The 22116-nt window shown below is 44.2% G+C and overlaps 1 protein-coding gene across 3 annotated transcripts in view; it reads left to right on the forward strand.

Annotated features, from left to right (window-relative positions):
• The window catches only part of LOC126282063 (transient receptor potential protein), a 413093-nt gene that overhangs the window by 286268 nt on the left and 104709 nt on the right, over positions 1 to 22116 (forward strand). For all 3 annotated transcript variants that reach the window (XM_049981506.1, XM_049981508.1, XM_049981507.1), the window contains exons 10-12: positions 1555 to 1707; positions 6146 to 6291; positions 11157 to 11263. In XM_049981506.1, coding sequence (XP_049837463.1) covers positions 1555 to 1707; positions 6146 to 6291; positions 11157 to 11263 — 406 coding nt within the window. The remainder of the gene's footprint in view (positions 1 to 1554; positions 1708 to 6145; positions 6292 to 11156; positions 11264 to 22116) is intronic.

A 22116-nucleotide genomic window follows, 5' to 3' on the forward strand; every position in this document is an offset into this window, starting at 1 on the left:
GCTCAGTAGCTCGGTACGGGCTTTTGTTAAAGTTTCGAGAACATACGTTCACCGAAGAGTCAAGCAGAATATTGCTCCCTCCTACGTATATCTCGCGAAGAGACCATGAGGATAAAATCAGAGAGATTAGAGCCCACACAGAAGGATACCGACAATCCTTCTTTCCACGTACAATACGAGACTGGAATAGAAGGGACAACCGATAGAGGTACTCAGGGTACCCTCCGCCACACACCGTCAGGTGGCTTGCGGAGTATGGATGTAGATCTAGATGTAGATGTAGAGGTCTTCGCAGAGTGATTGACAAGTTGGCTGCTATCAGAGCTATCAGTGAGGTACTTGAACTATTCACGAACAACTGCCAAAAATATTTTTCACCTTGTGAATATCTTACTGTTGACGAACAGGTTTTGGCATTTAGAGTCAACTGCCCATTCAGGCAATATATTCGTAGCAAACCAGCAAAGTATGGGTTAAAAGTGTTTGCTTTGGTTGATGTAAGAACCTCTTAGACTTAGAATTTAGAACTATACGTCGGTAAGCAACAAGAGGGACCATGAATGCCAGTAAATCAGCTGAAGATATTGTTCTTCGAATGGTCAAACTGTTTCAAACGCCAGAATATATTCTACTGTGTACAAATATTAAGAGGGGGTAGGACGTCAAACGGGCCGTCTTGGAGCACGAGAGGCACCACAGGACATTTTAATTTCCACTGTCTATACTTTTACAAATAAATTCATAAAACTTTGTAAGCGTGACCAGGAAGGATTCAGGATTCACAATCATAGCCATGGGAGCTCCAAAAAAATAACAATTTTTTGTTACATGTGAAAATTCATCATTTTTTCACTTCTATTGGCTGCGTTTGTTGCTATAGGTACACGTTTCTTCATAAGTAAGAGAGATTCGTCGACTAATTTTGCACAGCATACAATCCATACTTACAGGTGTATGAAACTGTAGAAATTATTTAATTTATGAAAAATGAATGTTCTGCTATATTTTAAACTTCATGTTTAGAAAAAACTCAAATTTTATAGTTTATTATCTCAATTTTTACCACAGTTTTTAATAGATTTGGAAAATTCTAGAGTTTCATACACCTTAAATCCTGGATCCTTTCTGGTCATTCTGATAAAGTTTTATGAATTTATTTTTAAAATTATAGACAGTGGAAATTAAAAATTCCTGCGGTGTCTCTCCCGCTCCAAGTCGTCCCGTTTGACGTCGTACCCCCTTAAATGTATAATATTTAGATTTATTTAAAAAATCATAAAGCCAGTCATGAAGAGCGTTCAAAGTGTGGAAATAGACCGCTTGCTTTGTGGATGACAGCAGTCATCCGCACGAATGACGAGTGCGAGTGACATTATCGTAGTATCCGATACACGGTCTAATTCGTAACAAGTGTAAGTTAAAAGGGACGTAAACCCTGGCATTCAGAATTACGTCGCCACGCAGCGTGATGTAAAAATGCCGCAGTAAGTCACTTCTAGTGCAATGCAGTAGGTACAGTGTGCTGAGAGGAGACTGTGTGTGTCTGTGCCGTAGCGCTCCTGGGCCTGGCATCCCAGCGCGTGGAGTTCATGCTGATCGAGTGGTTCGGCAACGACTGGCTGCGCTCAATCCTGGCAGAGTGGAAGCGCAAGGAGCGCGGGTCGCTGCCAGGGCTCGTCGAGTTCGTCATCATCATCTACGTCTTCAGTGAGTGCCGCCACCCCGGCCAGCCCGCACGGCGCTTTCTCGCGTTGCTACCCGGAGGTCCCACGGTAACAAGGAACGACAAACCTAGTCGGGTCACGGGATTCACCGGCCTCTGCTTCACCCTGCATCGTCGAGTGGCAGTAAATGAAGGGCAGCGGTCTGCGGAACATCCCACGGGTTGTTAACACTAGCTTTCCGATCAGGATTCTCTTATTCTTCGCTAAATGACACTTGTTCTGATGAGGTTGAGGAACCCAATTCCAGTGCAGTCACCAATCAAATTTTCATAACATTGTTGGTAATAGACCCGGGTCACCCAAATAATAGATAACAAAGTGGAGGCAGACGTCCTCAGATCACGACAATAGACTAAGAAAAACAGTATCAGAGAGATACTTACAGTACAATTACTCTAAACAAAATGTAGTATGTTACCGGCCACTAACACTGTAAAAACCAACAATTAATTAAATTTTACTTATAGTGCGTATACTCTCTACCAGGAAAAATTCTCGATAAAATTTGAAGGGGAATTGGGGATATACAGGGTGCAAAATTTATTACACCGATCTAAACAGCAGTAGCTTTAACCCGATTCGGCATCGAGTCGAGCTGAGTTTAGAAATCTTTTTTCTGACGCTTGCTAGTAAACATTTATTTTTTTCACACCAGGATAAGACTTTCTTGTTACAAACAAACGTCACACAAGTGCGACTTCTAAATGAGAAACGCACTGCTTTGTCTTTCCTTGTGTAAAGAGCAACTCAACTGCCCTTATCGATGTTGTTTTATACAACCCGCAATGAGAAATCTAGCCTTGAAGAATCCACGTGGCAGATTTTCACATTCTCTCGCTCGCTAAACATTACCTGTCAGTCCTACATAAAAAATGAACAGGACATCTTTGTAGGAAACTTAATGCAGTTAAATTTTATAGTGGGGTACGTTTTTGCTAGAAGCTGTAGTTTTCGAGTTATTCAAGAAAAGGGTACAAAAGTGACCTTAAAACGCACATCCCAATCCCACACTGAGCCCCATTGCTCAGGATTTCTAGTGTGTTGTTCATGTCACTCCCTCCTACCACTGTACAAAAATTTGCGACTCCACGAATTATTTCCCACATTAATGTTCGCCTAAATTTTACCTAACAATTTGTGAATTTTAACAGCATAAAATAAACAATTACATCCTTGTACTCGTCAGACCTTCTGGCTACGAAACAACAGGGGTTGTAACTGTTAAGTTTGGATCGAATTGTCAACGTAATTCATTTTATGCTAACGTTTACAAAAGTCGTTTTTCTTTCATTACCCTCACGCACGCGTTTAAATTAATGTTAACGAAGTAGCTGACTATACTGGTGGCATAATATCCCAATTAAGAGAGACCAAAAATCTGTATATTTTTGTACAGTGGTAGGAGGCACTGCCACGAACAACACACTAAGAATCCCGATTGGTGAGGGATGAGTGTGGGGATGGACGTGCGTTTGAAGCTCACGATTGTACGTTTTTCTTAAATAACTCGTAGACCGTGGTCCCCAGTAATTAACTACCAATATATTAAATTTCCTAAAGAAAGGTGCTGTTCATTTTCTCTCTAGGACTAATAGTTTGCGCGTAGCGAGCGAGAGAATCTCGTGCATGGTTTTTGAAGGCCAGGTATCATTGCGGGTTGCATAAAACGGCGGCGGAAGGAGCAGTCGAATCACCGTGTATAGAGTGTAGATAGCATTGTTTTCACGAGCTTTGTCAGGTCGCACTGAAATGCTAATCACTTGCATATCCAAACATGTACTACAGTTCACGCCAGTTTATCTTTTGTTGTATGCCGCCGCATTTATGGTGTTGCACTTTTAATGACCAGCGATGCAGATATGTAATTCAAATCTCTTACTTTAACACAGATTCTGCCAGAGTAATCTCTCTCTCTCTCTCTACTTCTGGCAATTTCAGCAAAGAGAAATATTGTGGTCACAGCTAGTTAAAGTCCTGGCAGTAGAAGAAAATGTAAAAGATTGAGTGGCAACACTATAAAGGAACGTACTCCGAAACTCTTTTATATTTTATACTATACCACTTACCAGCAATCCAAACAATATATGGTCCAGCACTGCAGTCATGTAAACAAAATACGTGCTAACGCAGCATCAGAGCAGCTAGAGAATTTAATTTGCTTTTTAACTCACCTGAAGATTCTAGCATCTACTCACTAACAAAGTGTTTCGGTGCTCTACACAGTCAGATACACTCACCATTCACGAGCCAGTTCTTCTCCATCAGTGCTTTCTATTCCGATTACGAAATTACCTTGCTTTTCACCACAAATTATTGTTTTAACTGATGATCACACTCATGATGGGTATATGATTCTGGTTTTTCTTGAAGGACCCAGATCACTGTCCTAAGCCAGAGTTAGGCGTGATCTGACTCCTCCATGTGACGCTTAATACAAAGGATAGTTATGGTCTGGTTTGAACGTACATATGTAATTTTTGCATCACTCATAGATGTGGCGGACTTTTTACAACCGATAAGGCTTTTCGATGATTAAGAGCATTACATAATGATGCTGTAACGTGGAATCTGTGTATGACGGCTTGAGTCCACTGTAGTTGTGGCAGATTTATTTTGTGAAATACTGCTTACAACTCGTTCAAGTCCTTCCTTTCAGAATGGCAACAGAAGAAAATTTAGAAGATTGAATGCCATCACTATAAAACAACGTATTCCGAATCTATTTAATATTTTATACAATACCACCTATCAACAACCCAAAGAATTTCACCTGTACATTTCACGACACGCTTTTATTTACAAGCAGCACTGAAACTGATTTGCAACCAAAGTAAATAAACGCACATGAAAAACCGAAAGACGTTAAGGGATAATTGTGTAACTGATTTAAATGTTGGTAAAATGCAGCACAAATGAGCTTCAGAGAGGTACGAACGAAAGGGAAGGTTTATCATGTTACAATTAATGGTATGTAACATAAATGAAACTTCTTGTCCACCGTTTGTAGGACTTCGTGCTCACATAAAAATGGGAAAAGGCTATCTACTGCTTCAATATATGGCTCGTTTCATGTAATTTCTACTTAAATAGTCATAGGTATCTACGATGCCTTGTGCTGATAGAAACAGAGAGACGTAACCTATTACAAAGAAAAATAAATTCTATCTGTAATGTTTCGGTTGCATCCTAGATTTTTCGCGAAAATGTCGGCATAAAATTGTAGCAAGTATTTCGTGTTAATGCGTACTTTAACTATGAAGCTCTTTAACACAGTGGTTACACAGAGCAGTACAGCGGAACAGAACAGACAAATCACAAGTTTGGCCATTGGCCCCTGTATTCCTGATGAGCAAGCTGCGTAATCTCTTTGCGCCGTTTCTTCCATTCCCTCCTCGACGCAGCCGCAGCTCTCGCATTCGCTCGACACTCGACGTCTAGGCTTTTGCATCCTTTTCGTGGAGAGCTTTTCTCTGAGTTGCGTCTTCTATAAATCTGAACATATGTACTAATCGTATAGGATGTCATATTTTATTATTTTGTAATTTTTATTTTGCTCCTACTTCAGTTATATTCCGGGAATATTTTAATTGTGTTATTTTTGTTCCGCAAGCTCTTTACAATGTCATCCAAATCTGTGTCCTACCTAAATGCGTTTCTACGCTACACCACTTTACAACTTTACACAAACCTAATTTGTAACAATTACGCGCGCCTACCTACACTGGAACGATGACGTCACAGACAGGACAAATATCGCGTGGCAAACACATACAGACATGATCTATCCCTTCTGGGCACAGCAAGTGCTTACACGTTATTAGTTTCTTAGTTATCAGATACTCAGATCTCATGGTATTTTGCCACTCAAGAAAGTTCGACCGACGAGCGAATGGACGTTTTCACGCCAAAAAGAATACAGAAGGATAATGACATGCCTTGAGATAGGTAGTTGTATAGAAACATAAAAAAGTCTAAACTCGACCATGATTATACACACAATATGAGGTATGGATTTTGAAATGCAAAATGCAATAAGTATGTAATTAATCAACAACATATCGTCAGTATCTGAAATAACAACAAATATTTCTAATGTTGTCCTTCATTTCCACATTTTTGTAGCGTGCTTGCAATTGTTAAGGTACTGTGATGATGATGAACATTTTATGATGAAGATTTAGCCTCGAAACAGTTTCTGACAGAATAACTGAATACAGAAGATAACTGTAGATGTGAAATATTTATTTCTTGAATTATTATTATCTGCTGTCGATAACCGACGGTATTTCCAATCAAGACGGCAGAAGGCCGTGAAGTTATGATTAACTGACGGATACCAAAACCATAAAACCGCATATACAACAAAGTTTGCACGACAGCCGTATTCAGCTGGTACGTGATACAGTTGGGTATGTGCGCAGGTCTCATGTGGTGCGAAATAAGGTCGCTGTGGGGTGGCGGGCTATTGGAGTACATCACGGACCTGTGGAACGTCGTCGATTTCATCACCAACATTTTCTACATGCTGTGGATAGCTCTCCGCTTCACTTCGTGGTACATCGTGCAGGTAAGTGCAAAGCCTTTATGCAAGTCAGATACATTAGTAGAGCAACAACTCTATTTTGACATCGTTATCAAACCTCTTCCCGCACCTAGCGAGCCTTGCTGAGTCTTTCGGGCACCGAGTCGATGTCGCTCAGTTTTGCAAAAATTACCACCGCCAGACCATTATGTTGATTTTTGGAAGATGCTCCCAATACGACGCTTAGTAAAAACAAAGAAAGTACAGTAGGATGTAACTTCGACGTTATACGAGACGTAACATAAGCAGCAAATGTGAAAGAAAATCCTCCGTGTTTTTTTCATAAGAATCATCGGGTCATCGCGACCTTCGCCATAAGACTTTTAGAAAATAAAACACAGGAAATCTGGAGATTTGAACCACTGACTTCCCGAATGAGAGTCCAGTGTACCAACAATTTTGCCACTTCGCTGGACAGGGCCTCAAGTGTCATGGTGAAAGATGTTGTCAGCAAGTGTCAAAGTAAGAACTATTAAGACACTTGCTGCCGTGGTTGAACACCTTCTATGTTTCCTAGTTTCAGAACGTTGTTATCAATTACCTTAACCACTATTTGACACAGCTTGAATCAACGTTTTCGAAACACTGAGACAATAATCATTTTTTTCATTTCTAGAAACAGGTAAGAATCACAAAAGCAAAATCCGGGGTGAATTTTGTTGCAGTCAAACAACTGACAATAATCTTTTCAAAAGTTATCCATTTTTCATGTAAGTACTATGGCAGTATGTCATGTGACAAAATTGTCACGTTGGTTATTTTTAACTACACTCCTGGAATTGGAAAAAAGAACACATAGACACCGGTGTGTCAGACCCACCATACTTGCTCCGGACACTGCGAGAGGGCTGTCCAAGCAATGATCACACGCACGGCACAGCGGACACACCAGGAACCGCGGTGTTGGCCGTCGAATGGCGCTAGCTGCGCAGCATTTGTGCACCGCCGCCGTCAGTGTCAGCCAGTTTGTCGTGGCATACGGAGCTCCATCGCAGTCTTTAACACTGGTAGCATGCCGCGACAGCGTGGACATGAACCGTATGTGCAGTTGACGGACTTTGAGCGTGGGCGTATAGTGGGCATGCGGGAGGCCGGATAGACGTACCGCCGAATTGCTCAACACGTGGGGCGTGAGGTCTCCACAGTACATCGATGTTGTCGCCAGTGGTCGGCGGAAGGTGCAAGTGCCCGTCGACCTGGGACCGGACCGCAGCGACACACGGATGCACGCCAAGACCGTAGCATCCTACGCAGTGCCGTAGGGGACCGCACCGCCACTTCCCAGCAAATTAGGGACACTGTTGCTCCTGGGGTATCGGCGAGGACCATTCGCAACCGTCTCCATGAAGCTGGGCTACGGTCCCGCACACCGTTAGGCCGTCTTCCGCTCACGCCCCAACATCGTGCAGCCCGCCTCCAGTGGTGTCGCGACAGGCGTGAATGGAGGGACGAATGGAGACGTGTCGTCTTCAGCGATGAGAATCGTTTCTGCCTTGGTGCCAATGATGGTCGTATGCGTGTTTGGCGCCGTGCTGGTGAGCGCCACAATCAGGACTGCATACGACCGAGGCACACAGGGCCAACACCCGGCATCATGGTGTGGGGAGCGATCTCCTACACTGGCCGTATACCTCTGGTGATCGTCGAGGGGACAGTGAATAGTGCACGGTACATCCAAACCGTCATCGAACCCATCGTTCTACCATTCCTAGACGGCAAGGGAACTTGCTGTTCCAACAGGACAATGCACGTCCGCATGTATCCCGTGCCACCCAACGTGCTGTAGAAGGTGTAAGTCAACTACCCTGGCCAGCAAGATCTCCGGATCTGACCCCCATTGAGCATGTTTGGGACTGGATGAAGCGTCGTCTCACGCTGTCTGCACGTCCAGCACAAACGCTGGACCAACTGAGGCGCCAGGTGGAAATGGCATGGCAAGCCGTTCCACAGGACTACATCCAGCATCTCTACGAACGTCTCCTTGGGAGAATAGCAGCCTGCATTGCTGCGAAAGGTGGATATACACTGTACTAGTGCCGACATTGTGCATGCTCTGTTGCCTGTGTCTATGTGCCTGTGGTTCTGTCAGTGTGATCATGTGATGTATCTGACCCCAGGAATGTGTCAATAAAGTTTCCCCTTCCTGGGACAATGAATTCACGGTGTTCTTATTTCAATTTCCAGGAGTGTATATTCTATTTTTTCATCTGTCGCTATACACTGTTGACAGGATTTAGAGCCTCGTTATCTAAACTAAATTAGTCAGACGCCTATTTTGTCCTAAAAGACAGTATCTATAACCTCTTTCTGAAAAAAATGTCAGAACGTAATTCACAGAATTCTGTGATGAACCAGTGGGAGCGCAGTCAATTCATTGGTTTTGTCTCGACGTTCACGCATGAAACGCTCATCTCATGCCTGTAAAAATTTAATGGGTAAAGTGGCCACCTTGGTATGCATATTGAAAGTAGAATGTTTCAACTCACGTTCTCTTGGTCTTATGGTCATCAGAAAGAAATTTTGCAGTTAACGTGCACGAGACATGTGGTAGTCTAATCTTCCAGTTATTACGTCGAACAGATCTGTGCGCGTAACGTAAGTCAAACGTTCCAGTAATTCCGTAACAGCTGATCGTCCTCGTTTTTCACGAATTCGTCGTTGACTGCAGACAATAGTTTACTCCTCACCTGGCCACGTGAATTACTTGGTCCGTTCCGAGACAGCATAACAGTCTCTCCACAAACTGCACAAATTTCAATTTGAATATGTAGGGATTGCTGATATTTTTAATGCCTCGCAAAAGAAATCTCATTGTCTGCATGTACTTCAGTGTAGTCTGGTTTTTTGATTGCAGCAGCCATTACCTTTATCACTAAAACTAGAACGTCACCAGTGCTCCTTCTGCTCGTTCCTACCGGATATGTACCACGTAACTGACGTGTATTAGATGTCTCAACGTTTGCTTTGTCTCGTGCAGAATGCACGCGGAAATTACTTTTCAAATTGTTCTCGTGAGAAGCAAAGAAGTCATTTACTGCTAAAAAAAGATAAAAGGTATTTGCGCTGCTACCGTTCACTACAAATAAAGTGAGAAAACTATTAATTTTCCCTCCTTTTACTCACTTTCTCTTTGTGTTAACTACTCCTTTATTTATCTTTGTTAGTTATCTTTTACTATACTTTTGAAGTATAACACTTTATTGTGTTTCTTTTTCAATTTAGTCTCACAACACACACAAACATTATCGTTATCATAGATGGCGTAGCATTATCTTGGACACATTCACACTGATATACTATAATCATCTAATGTCTGCATTTCTGAATATTGATCTTAAAAAAGAAACTATGGTTAATCACAGCTTTAAGCAATGATAGATTCTGGACGAAGGGTACACCGATAAAACTAAGGTTTAAAAAATTTATTTTAAGTTGTTGAAACAGAAGAAATGAAATTAAGCTGGTGTAGCACTGGGCAAAAAGCTGCTTCTTACTCACTCAGTTAAGTATATATGTCTCAGGGCAGGGTACGTTCATAAGAAATACAATCAGTGACACCTCTATTAGTGTGTAGTATTCCTTTTCTACATGTCGAAGGTAGCTTTTCTATCCTTGTATGGCCTCCTCGAGACATCGAATAAGCAGAGATGTTGTCCTGATCTGAGACCGTTAACTTCAGCACAAAATTAAAGGACATTTTTGAAGGACATCATGTAAACGCAGTCAGTTGCTTTTAAAGTGTTTAATAGTCAACCCGGTGTTCGGATGTAGAACGCAGCGTCGGCGGCATCTGAACAAGAGAACAACGAATAATTGCAAGCATAGCCATATCTAGAACATAACAATTTCATATATAACGGCAGAAACGTAAGTTTACTTACATATTATATATACGATTGCTGTGTTGTAGATATCAAAGACATAGAATTATTCGTTGTCCTCCAGATGCCACTGACGACGTGTTCTGCAGCTCATGGTGTTTACAAGATGACTTTTAACAAAATTTACAAGCATACTAGTTTCTGGCGGATATAGTCGGAGCTGGCTCCAGTCGATTGTTCGCCTATCAGAAACGATGGAAAACTATCAGAAGCCACACTCCATTCCACGCACACGTCCGCCACACGACAATAAGTCCAACACATGGACAGACTGTGGCTTGGCGATAGGGAGTATCCATCGCCACGTGTTGTTCCCGACGCACTCGCACCCTACCATCAGCGTGTAACAACGCTGACAGCGACAAATTTGCCTCGGGCATAGAGCATCCAACAGCCGTGTTCCTGCGTCCACGCTATTCTTTATGCTGCATGAAACACTTCGAACATCTGCAACGGAAAGATTGAGATGGTGGCTTCAGCAATAACGAGGCAATGATTCTGCATGGAATAGCAGCGTGCCAGTTGTTATTTTTCAGCACTGAATTGGAGATTGATTCAGTGTGTCCCTCCCATCCGTTATTACAGTCAGTCAACAGAATTCCTGCTATCAGCACACGGTTGCCCATGTCAGTAAACTCTAAGGTGGCAGTTTTACCCGTTTAAATAAATACCTCAGGTGTTGTGGCAGGTAGACTGAGTGTCCCTTGCGTCAAACAGTAACCGCAAGACCACGACGATACGTGCCGACGTCTTGCCCACCCTGTGATCATGCGTCACACCAACGGCATTAGCGTGTACCACAACGAGATCTTCGTCTCCAACACAGTATTTGTCTCTAACTCAGTTCCTCTCGACAGTCTAAGAAAACGAAACTGCGTATTATTCGGATGAGAGAAAACCTTTCAGAATCTGAACGATGAAATGAATTCTGTTACATCGATGGTGAATGTGTGTGTTTGTGTGCCACAGCGGGAGTACAGCCAGGGCTTGGAGCCCTGGTACCCTCGCGAGAAGTGGGACCCCTTCGACCCCATGCTGCTGTCCGAGGGCGCGTTCGCCGCTGGAATGATATTCAGGTGAGCCCTGGTCTCGCATCTCCCTTCCAGTTGTGAACAAGCGGTTTCGAAACTCCTAGCTGATTGCTTCCCTTGACCGACAAATTGACACCTGCTCAAGCATATATGATCCCATTTTCAATTTTATCTGATGTATGTACAGTCGTGGACAAAACGAGCGAGACTCCCCGCCTTTTCGTTATGCTGATCCGCACAGCTTTAAAGTCTGCTACACAGCATAACAGGCAAGGCGACCAAGTGCTACCAACATACGATGCCCAGGCGTGAAACTGAAGAACTATCCAAACTTTTTCAGACTGTTTTCAATCATATGTAAGACTGTAAGAGGGTTGGAACTTAAATAGTGGCAACTATTTATTCACAACCTATACAAAAGAGTTACACGTTCGCACCTGTTACTGTCCTTCAAAGTAGTCACCAGCGTTGTGTAGAACCCGTTGCCATTACTCGCTAATAACAGTATTTTGTTATTTCGATAAACATCCCGACTGATTGTCACATAAGCGGTGACATAAACGTAGGAAATTCATGTTTTAGAGTCCAGAAAGCTCTATGCAACAGAAACTGCAGATCATTTTGCCATTTTCATTGCGAAATTGAAGGCTTATTCACATCTCGGGTAATAATGGAGGGCTGTTTGCCTGGGTTGTCTGCTAGCGTAGTGAAAGGTGTTTGCTACTGCAAGGGAGATCTGGTTTATTTTCGGTTCTAATTTCGATGGAGGCAGATAGACTATCAGCAAAACAATTTTAAGAAATTCTTGCGCTCCCAGTACGTGTTATTGCTACATTTATTCTGTACTGGCGCCCTGTGGATGTCAATATGAAACTCTTGTAGAATTTCATAATTGTTACTGCCTTTCTTTTTCCGCTTCTGTCAATAACTGAATTGACTTACGTGTGGCACAGAATGATTTTTAACTGAATTTCGCTATGAATCTCCACGCATTGCTAAATTTGCACACTTTCATGGTAGGTCAGCAACGGTAATCCACTATGACTGGTCTCAAAGTTGACACAAACCGTTTCGCGGCCGAATGCGCATAATATTTTGCTAATTCGTAACGATATGGGGTACTTTGTCTTACTAGAACAGTTGTGTTATCTCGATAAGCTGAAATCCATTTTTATTAGTACAGTTCATACTAATTAGCGTTTCTTCTTTCATTTATATCTTATATTTACGTGGTGTGTTTAACACACTAATCAGCATTAATATAGCCTTACATATGATTGAAAACAGTCTGACGAAGTTCGGATGGTTTGCCAATTTCACTCCTGTGCATAGTATGTTGGTAGCACTTCGTAGCCTTGCCTGTTATGCAGTGTAGCAGACTTTATAGCTGTGCGGATCAGCATAACGAAAAGGCGAGGGGTCTCGCTCGTTTTGTCCACGACTGTACATGGTAAGCATTACGCATGTGAAATTTGTAAATTAAAAAACCTAAATCAATATGACTGGGCTGTTTCTTACTCCTCCCCTTCCAAGCACTAGTTCAGCTGATCTGATCTACAGCTACACTGTAATGATTGAAGAGGTTACAACATACACTCCTGGAAATGGAAAAAAGAACACATAGACACCGGTGTGTCAGACCCACCATACTTGCTCCGGACACTGCGAGAGGGCTGTACAAGCAATGATCACACGCACGGCACAGCGGACACACCAGGACCGCGGTGTTGGCCGTCGAATGGCGCTAGCTGCGCAGCATTTGTGCACCGCCGCCGTCAGTGTCAGCCAGTTTGCCGTGGCATACGGAGCTCCATCGCAGTCTTTAACACTGGTAGCATGCCGCGACAGCGTGGACGTGAACCGTATGTGCAGTTGACGGACTTCGAGCGAGGGCGTATAGTGGGCATGCGGGAGGCCGGGTGGACGTACCGCCGAATTGCTCAACACGTGGGGCGTGAGGTCTCCACAGTACATCGATGTTGTCGCCAGTGGTCGGCGGAAGGTGCACGTGCCCGTCGACCTGGGACCGGACCGCAGCGACGCACGGATGCACGCCAAGACCGTAGGATCCTACGCAGTGCCGTAGGGGACCGCACCGCCACTTCCCAGCAAATTAGGGACACTGTTCCTCCTGGGGTATCGGCGAGGACCATTCGCAACCGTCTCCATGTAGCTGGGCTACGGTCCCGCACACCGTTAGGCCGTCTTCCGCTCACGCCCCAACATCGTGCAGCCCGCCTCCAGTGGTGTCTCGACAGGCGTGAATGGAGGGACGAATGGAGACGTGTCGTCTTCAGCGATGAGAGTCGCTTTTGCCTTGGTTCCAATGATGGTCGTATGCGTGTTTGGCGCCGTGCAGGTGAGCGCCACAATCAGGACTGCATACGACCGAGGCACACAGGGCCAACACCCGGCATCATGGTGTGGGGAGCGATCTCCTACACTGGCCGTACACCTCTGGTGATCGTCGAAGGGACACTGAATAGTGCACGGTACATCCAAACCGTCATCGAACCCATCGTTCTACCATTCCTAAACCGGCAAGGGAACTTGCTGTTCCAACAGGACAATGCACGTCCGCATGTATCCCGTGCCACCCAACGTGCTGTAGAAGGTGTAAGTCAACTACCCTGGCCAGCAAGATCTCCGGATCTGTCCCCCATTGAGCATGTTTGGGACTGGATGATCCGTCGTCTCAAGCGGTCTGCACGTCCAGCACGAACGCTGGACCAACTGAGGCGCCAGGTGGAAATGGCATGGCAAGCCGTTCCACAGGACTACATCCAGCATCTCTACGATCGTCTCCATGGGAGAATAGCAGCCTGCATTGCTGCGAAAGGTGGATATACACTGTACTAGTGCCGACATTGTGCATGCTCTGTTGCCTGTGTCTATGTGCCTGTGGTTCTGTCAGTGTGATCATGTGATGTATCTGACCCCAGGAATGTGTCAGTAAAGTTTCCCCTTCCTAGGACAATGAATTCACGGTGTTCTTATTTCAATTTCCAGGAGTGTATTACGCTGCACTTGAGAGTGGCATTTGCGTATGAAAGGAAAGGAATCACACTGTCTTAAACTGCGCTTGAGTGTGGCATTTGCATATTCAATAAAAGGAATTGCAATGTCTTAGGTTGCAACTGAGTGCGACAATTGCATATTCTATGAGAGGATATGTAGCAATGACTGCCAGAACTACAGGAATTAGTCACAAACATTTATTTTTATAAACAAAAGATCCTTTTGGACCACAGCGCTACAAATGCAATTTACAAATTTCTTTTACTCGTGAAAAGCAAATACTAATTTGCCCATTATCAAACACAAGATTCTCAGAGTTGTTACCACGATTTTAAATTGTGGTTGCTATGAGACAAACGGAATTGGCAATCGGATTTGGATGCAAGATGTACTGCGAAGTAGGGATGGGAAAAACCGACCGGCTACAACTGGCACCGGTATTTTAGTTCTGAATAACCGGTTTCTTTCGGTATTTACGTAGTCACGGTTATAGCCGTTTTTTCATTGTTTCCTAAAAAAACACCGGCTTATCTACTTACTAAAGAAGCAGTGTTAAAATTTTTGGTTTTTAAATAAAACTTTTTTAGAAAACGAGTAATGTTCTTTTATAACATTTCCATTGCTTAGAAATATTGGGTTACAGAAATTGTCAAAAGCAATCAGCACTATTTTAATAACAACGTCTACAGTTAAGAAACAGCGACAAACACACAACGTAAGAATCGGTACAGCACTGCAGAGACAACAATGTATCTGTTGCAGTTAGACGGTACATACGTGCATACAGTGTGCGAGACGTGCCCAACCTGGTCTTTATGGTATTTCTCACTGTCGACCTAGGACATCAGATATACAGGGTGTTATAAAAAGGTACGGCCAAACTTTCAGGAAACATAGATGTAATGCGGACATGTGTCCGGAAACGCTTAATTTCCATGTTAGAGCTCATTTTAGTTTCGTCCACCTCCACTCAATGGAGCACGTTATCATGATTTCATACGGGATACTCTACCTGTGCTGCTAGAACATGTGCCTTTACAAGTACGACACAACATGTGGTTCATGCAGCTCCTGCACGTTTCAGTCGAAGTGTTCGTACGCTTCTCAACAACAGATTCGGTGACCGATGGATTGGTAGGGGCGGACCAATTCCATGGCCTCCACGCTCTCCTGACCTCAGCCCTCTTGACTTTCATTTATCGGGGCATTTGAAAGCTCTTGTCTACGCAACCCCGGTACCAAACGCAGAGACTCTTCGTGCTCGTATTGTGGACGGATGCGATACAATACGCCATTCTACAGGGCTGCATCAGCGCATCAGGGATTCCATGCGACGGAGAGACAATGCATGTATCTTCGCTAACGGAGGACATTTTGAACATTGGCGAGGCCGCACGGCAAGCCGGGGCTCGTCAGGAACGACGGGGTGCTGAACTTTAGCTGGGGCAAGAGGGGCAGCCCCAGCCCGCGGTCATGGCCAACCGCATGGCTGGGAATTCCATGTTGACTCTGTGCCAAGGACTCTGCTTTGTGTGGATGAAGGACATTTGTATACCGGGAGTGCCAAAATGCCGGACGTAGTGAAACCATAATGGCAGACATTTCACAGTTCGTGTAGAAATTAATAATAGTCAGAGGAATCATGATACCTTAAAAATAAACATGTACATTACCATTATTTGCACGATGATTCTGATGGTGTAATCAGATTTTCAATATTTTTATTAGTTTAGTATCTGACAGTAGATTGTACAAGTAACACCCAGCAACGAATTTCCAAAATCTAAACGGTTCATCCGATTTTGTCGATCGACGTGTCTTTAGAAAGCTGTTAGTGTAAACCTAAACTGGAATGAAATACATGCATGTAACTTGAATAGTACGTGAGTTATTGGAGGTCAAAGTGGCCGATTACTATCGATAGCGTCAGGCCATAACTACTCCACAGTTACACGAAAAAACTATTGCAGCATGGTTATAAATATACATTTATTCGCCTTTGCAGTTGTTTATATCCGATATACACTATACATGAAGAAATTGTTCAGATAATTACTCTGTTTTAGAAAGCACAGACACATTCGGCTACTGGCCAGCCATAGGAATATTTATTTAATTTCAAGTTATTTAAATGTAAATCCAGTATTTTGTATGTGTTTCAATATGTTTGTGAGTGTGCGTTGACTTGAAGACATGGTGGGAGCGCTTTAGCCAGTCACAGCGCTCGTTACTACCGAAGTCAAGTGGAAGTGGGAGAGGAGCGTTGGGTGCCACAGGATATGGGGGTGGGCTGGACGGGAAGGCGCGGCGTGCGGTCGCAGGAAACACCTGCAGAGTGTTCAGTTTTGCTCGTGGCAGATAGAAATATTTCGTAGTGCCGATGGGGTATCGATAGCTACGATGCCACGGCGTAGGTGCAAGTTCTTAGGTTGGCACTACGACACCGACACCGACGAAAGCGCCATCTAGGCGGCGCTGTGCAGCTCTAGGAGCGCCTCTCCAGATTCTACCCATTTGATTCCGAGTAGACGACCAAGCAACATTGTTTGTATTTCATAGTGGGAGAGCTACTACACATTTTGCGTGTGTAACTTTTGTGAGCTTTGATACATCCGGCTTCGTACCTACGTGCTCCTCAGTGCAAAGTTACGTATGTCATTGACTAAAATTCTCTGTTAAATGTAGTTTCACGTAAAAAGCTGTACCGGGAGTTTTACCTCACCTGCTCCTACTCACTTCCAACATTCGGCCTACCCTTCAGTTTACAGGAGCAGACTCACGCGCCGCCTTCCAGGCGGGATACGAAAGCCAACATCTGCACTTGTGAGATTTCCGGGCTTCTGCGGTGCAGACGTAGTATGCGTTTAGAAGTGAATATCTCGCGAGTTATGTTGTTGTTCATAACTAAATACGTGAAGGACGAATCTATTGTTTCCCTGTTATTCAACTTACATTTTATTTAATTGCTGGACCATCGAAACGAATAAGTGCTTTACAGTAACAAATAGCATTCTTAAAAGTGCTTCTGCTATCGTACTCATCATTTAAAGTCGTTAAAATAGTACCTGCAGATTTTATTTAATTGCAATTCTTTCATTTATAAATTTCTATGTTACATTCAGAATTCACAATTGCCGAGTGATAGGGACCTTCGACCATTCCATTCATGTGTATATTATATTGTATACTCTAGACTCAGCAGTGTTTGGCTAATGCGGCAACTACGTATCCCAGCCCCTAGACAACGAAACCAGCCAATACATTTAATATTTCAACTCTTAGAGTGAGCGCCCGCAACTGGAGACGAAGAAAACTGTTATAACCGACTACCGGATGTTTAACCTATAAACTCCATCCCTAGCGCGACGGTAGGAAGAAATAAAGAGGATAGGGTTTAACATCCTGTCGACATTGAGGTCATTAGAGAAGGAGCACAAGATCGGATTTTGTCACGGATGGGGAAGGACACCGACCGATCCCTTTGAAAAAAAGCATCCCAGCATTTACTTGGAGCGGTTTAGGAAGATCACTCCTCCAGAATGGGAGACCAGTGTGCTAACCACTGCGCCTCCTCGCTCGGCCCCTGGGGCGATGCCGGGCTGTTATTGACTCAGCACGCTGGCCATCAGTCGCGGCGGTGGCCGAGCAGTCGGCGTGGCAGAACGCATCTTTCAGTAGTGGCCGGAAGTGGATCCCTCAGCGCTGGCGGCAGTGACACCCACAACCCATGTCTCATCTCCCAACTCTCACCAGGAGGCGTCCCCTTCGCCGTCTCGATGACATATGTCGTCCTTACTGCCTCAACGACGCGTCCTCCGGGACGATATTTTCACGTGTTCTTTCTCTGGGCGTCACCATACACCCGATGGAGGGCTTATGTTCTTCTCCTGTCGAGTCAAATTAATGTTCAACATCCCTGTGAAATATTTTTCACCTCCCACATTTCTAGGGCCAAGAAAGGAAGAGTATATGCAGGTTTATTGTAGCTGCAATTCCTTCACTGCACTTCCATGTCGCCAGTTCAGAATGGAAGTTCTGTCTCCGTTAAGTCCCCATCTACCTTGCAACGTCTCATTTCCCTCTGTATTGGCAATGTAAGGGCACATAGATGTTAAAAAGAGTATTTCTAACAAGCGTACCTTCACCTGGCAAAATGTATGTTGTCCGTTTCCAACTGGTATTCCACGTCCTGTGGAGGCGTCCAGTTGTCACTTCCACTCCAGCATCTGATATCATCTCCCTGTCTGTAGTTTGACAACGTGAGTCAGCGCCTCTCCGTCCATTCTCAACAGCAGAGATCGCCCACCGGGCGGCAAGAATTTTTATTCCCTTGATGTACAGTAGAGGATACGTGTGTGCCACGGGAGACCCCTAGCTCGCTGGACGCGGGTCTTTTACAGGGGATGGCACAGGCCATTCTTCAAAGTGTGACCAGGCCCTTGTCTTACACCAGGAGGGTGTGGCAGTGGGCAGGGCCTGGAAGCCTCTAGGTCCCTTCCTCAGTTTCACTGTATATTGGCTACGTGACGTCCAGAGGCAAATACTCTACAATATTCCGAAAGCTACCACAGGGTGTGTGTCGTACGATACTTTGGGTACCACTATCACTTTCCTGTCCTGTTCCATAAGCAAATTATGTACACGAGGTCGCATTTCTCTGATTTCCTTCTCACGGTCATTTGGCGAGGTCTATGTAGGAGGAAGTAATATTTTGCGTGCCTCCCTTCTAAAGTATACTCTCAAGTTTTTAACTGTAAACCTCTCCGTGTTGAATAATCTCTCTCTTGTATCGACTGACATTGGGATTTGATGAGCATCTCCGTGAGCTCATGCACTTGCTAAACAAGCCCATGAAGAAACGTGTCATTTTTATTACATCTTCTACAAATCCTACATTAACCCATATATATCCTGTCATCCCACCCCTTCTTTCTCACGATTTCCCCATACATTCTGTGGACGATATCATCATTTCTTATCTAATCAATTCTCTTAAGTTTCGGATCTTACTATGACACCTCATACCAAACGCTTCGATTGTTTTGCTTTCCTATTTCCCAGCGTCCATTATTCACTTCCATACACATACTATGTTCCAGATGTATATTGTAAAAAAAAAACACTTTTCTCAAGTTAAGACTTATGTTTGATGCCTCTTTTGGTGAAAAATGCTGTTTGCCGGCTTCTTATATTCTCTTCGCTTCGACCATCCTTCAATATTTTGTTTTCGAGGAAAGAGAAAATGCTACAGTTTCTCTACTACTTTGTCGCTAATTTTAATCCTATGTTTGTCGTTAATTTTATTTCTTTGATCTACTCTCAATCGATGCTTTGTGACCTAACCATTGCCTAATAAAATCATTCCAAACATGGGTGTAACGTATAACTACATTCTGTATCTGCTTATACGAGGGTTGTAATTTAAATAGCGGCAACTATTTATTCATAACCAATACAAAAGGATTACGTGTTTGCACCTGTTACTGTCTTTCATGGTAGTCGCCAGCTTTGTGTAGAACCGTTGCTAGCGATGTGGAAGGCGTCGTGCAAAATGGTAGGTGGGTATGCAGCAAGTGTCGCCGCTTCTTTCGCAAAGCTGGTCGCAATTGATGCTTCAAAAACGAACAATAATGTTGTGCATTGACGGTCTGCTGTGGAAGAGCGTAATGCGTTAGGATAACACCACCATAGTCGTACACGAGAATCACCATAACTTCAGACCGCTCTATTCGCACCATCAACAGAACAGGCTCTGCTAACGGTATACTACGCCTTCCACATCGCTGGCAACGGGTTCTACACAACGCTGGTGACTACTTTGAACGACACTAACAGGTTCAAACATGTAAGTCTTTTGTAACGGTTGTCAATATAAAATTGACAATATTTAAGTTCCAACCCTCGTATTTTCGAGATTCTGAACTTCATTTGGAAGCCAGTTAATACGTACCACTATCCATCGTCAACTCCATTACCAATTCTAAATTGGTAATGTCTCCAAGAACGAACTCGACATGTTGTAGCTCTATTATAGAAAAACAATTTTTTAATCCTTTCGATGAATAGACCCTCGAAATCCACAAAACAACACGAAATGCAACAATTAAGTGTACACTAAAAGGCAACCTGACCAGTTGCTGCATACGGCATAATGAGATGGATGCCATGCACATTGGACAACTGGCTATAGACTGTAGGTGGCGTTCCAACAGGACAACACAGGAGGGTAAGTAACGGCTTGAAGTAACGCTTCCCAATCATAGACAAGCTCCTCTAAAGGCCAGCAGAGTTTTTCGTGGCGATAACAGGCCTTCAGTCCAAAGATCAGAGCGACCCACACATATTCACTTTGAGTTAACCATTCAGCTTTACCTAAGTATAATGAAGTATTTACATAAGTTTATTTCTGTTTATTTAAAAATGTTGTTTGTTTTTTGCAAACAATTAATTCCGTCTATTCCCTTAAATATTACTTTATTTTAATTGATATCACTGTGAACACATCTCACAGCTGTATATGTCATGTAACAGTGAACTGAGAAAGTCCTTCCTCATCCCCATTCACACTAACAAAACACTTTTGTACCGCCCGGGACAACTGTGCCAACTAAATCACGTGTTTCCCTTGTGTGCCATCATAGTTTACTCCACAGCATAGACAATATCGAAAATATGGATTGGTCCTACGTCAATCTAAAATGTTTTTCAACTTATGGACATGAGTGCACTTAAATTATTTTATGTTGACGAAAGAAAAAATTAGTATTACAGTTTAAAGTCTCATGTCAGTTGAAAACTACACTCCTGGAAATTGAAATAAGAACACCGTGAATTCATTGTCCCAGGAAGGGGAAACTTTATTGACACATTCCTGGGGTCAGATACATCACATGATCACACTCACAGAACCACAGGCACATAGACACAGGCAACAGAGCATGCACAATGTCGGCACTAGTACAGTGTATATCCACCTTTCGCAGCAATGCAGGCTGCTATTCTCCCATGGAGACGATCGTAGAGATGCTGGATGTAGTCCTGTGGAACGGCTTGCCATGCCATTTCCACCTGGAGCCTCAGTTGGACCAGCATTCGTGCTGGACGTGCAGACCGCGTGAGATGACACTTCATCCAGTCCCAAACATGCTCAATGGGGGACAGATCCGGAGATCTTGCTGACCAGGGTAGTTGACTTACACCTTCTAGAGCACGTTGGGTGGCACGGGATACATGCGGACTTGCATTGTCCTGTTGGAACAGCAAGTTCCCTTGCCGGTTTAGGAATGGTAGAACGATGGGTTCGATGACGGTTTGGATGTACCGTGCACTATTCAGTGTCCCCTCGACGATCACCAGAGGTGTACGGCCAGTGTAGGAGATCGCTCCCCACACCATGATGCCGGGTGTTGGCCCTGTGTGCCTCGGTCGTATGCAGTCCTGATTGTGGCGCTCACCTGCACGGCGCCAAACACGCATACGACCATCATTGGCACCAAGGTAGAAGCGACTCTCATCGCTGAAGACGACACGTCTCCATTCGTCCCTCCATTCACGCCTGTCGCGACACCACTGGAGGCGGGCTGCACGATGTTGGGGCGTGAGCAGAAGACGGCCTAACGGTGTGCGGGACCGTAGCCCAGCTTCATGGAGACGGTTGCAAATGTTCCTCGCCTATACCCCAGGAGCAACAGTGTCCCTAATTTTCTGGGCAGTGGCGGTGCGGTCCCCTACGGCACTGCGTAGGATGCTACGGTCTTGGCGTACATCCGTGCGTCGCTGCGGTCCGGTCCCTGGTCGACGGGCACGTGCACCTTCCGCCGACCACTGGCGACAACATCGATGTACTGTGGAGACCTCACGCCCCACGTGTTGAGCAATTC

The sequence above is a fragment of the Schistocerca gregaria genome, chromosome 7 (assembly GCF_023897955.1).
Source record: "Schistocerca gregaria isolate iqSchGreg1 chromosome 7, iqSchGreg1.2, whole genome shotgun sequence".
Classification (NCBI taxonomy): Eukaryota; Metazoa; Arthropoda; class Insecta; order Orthoptera; family Acrididae; genus Schistocerca; species Schistocerca gregaria.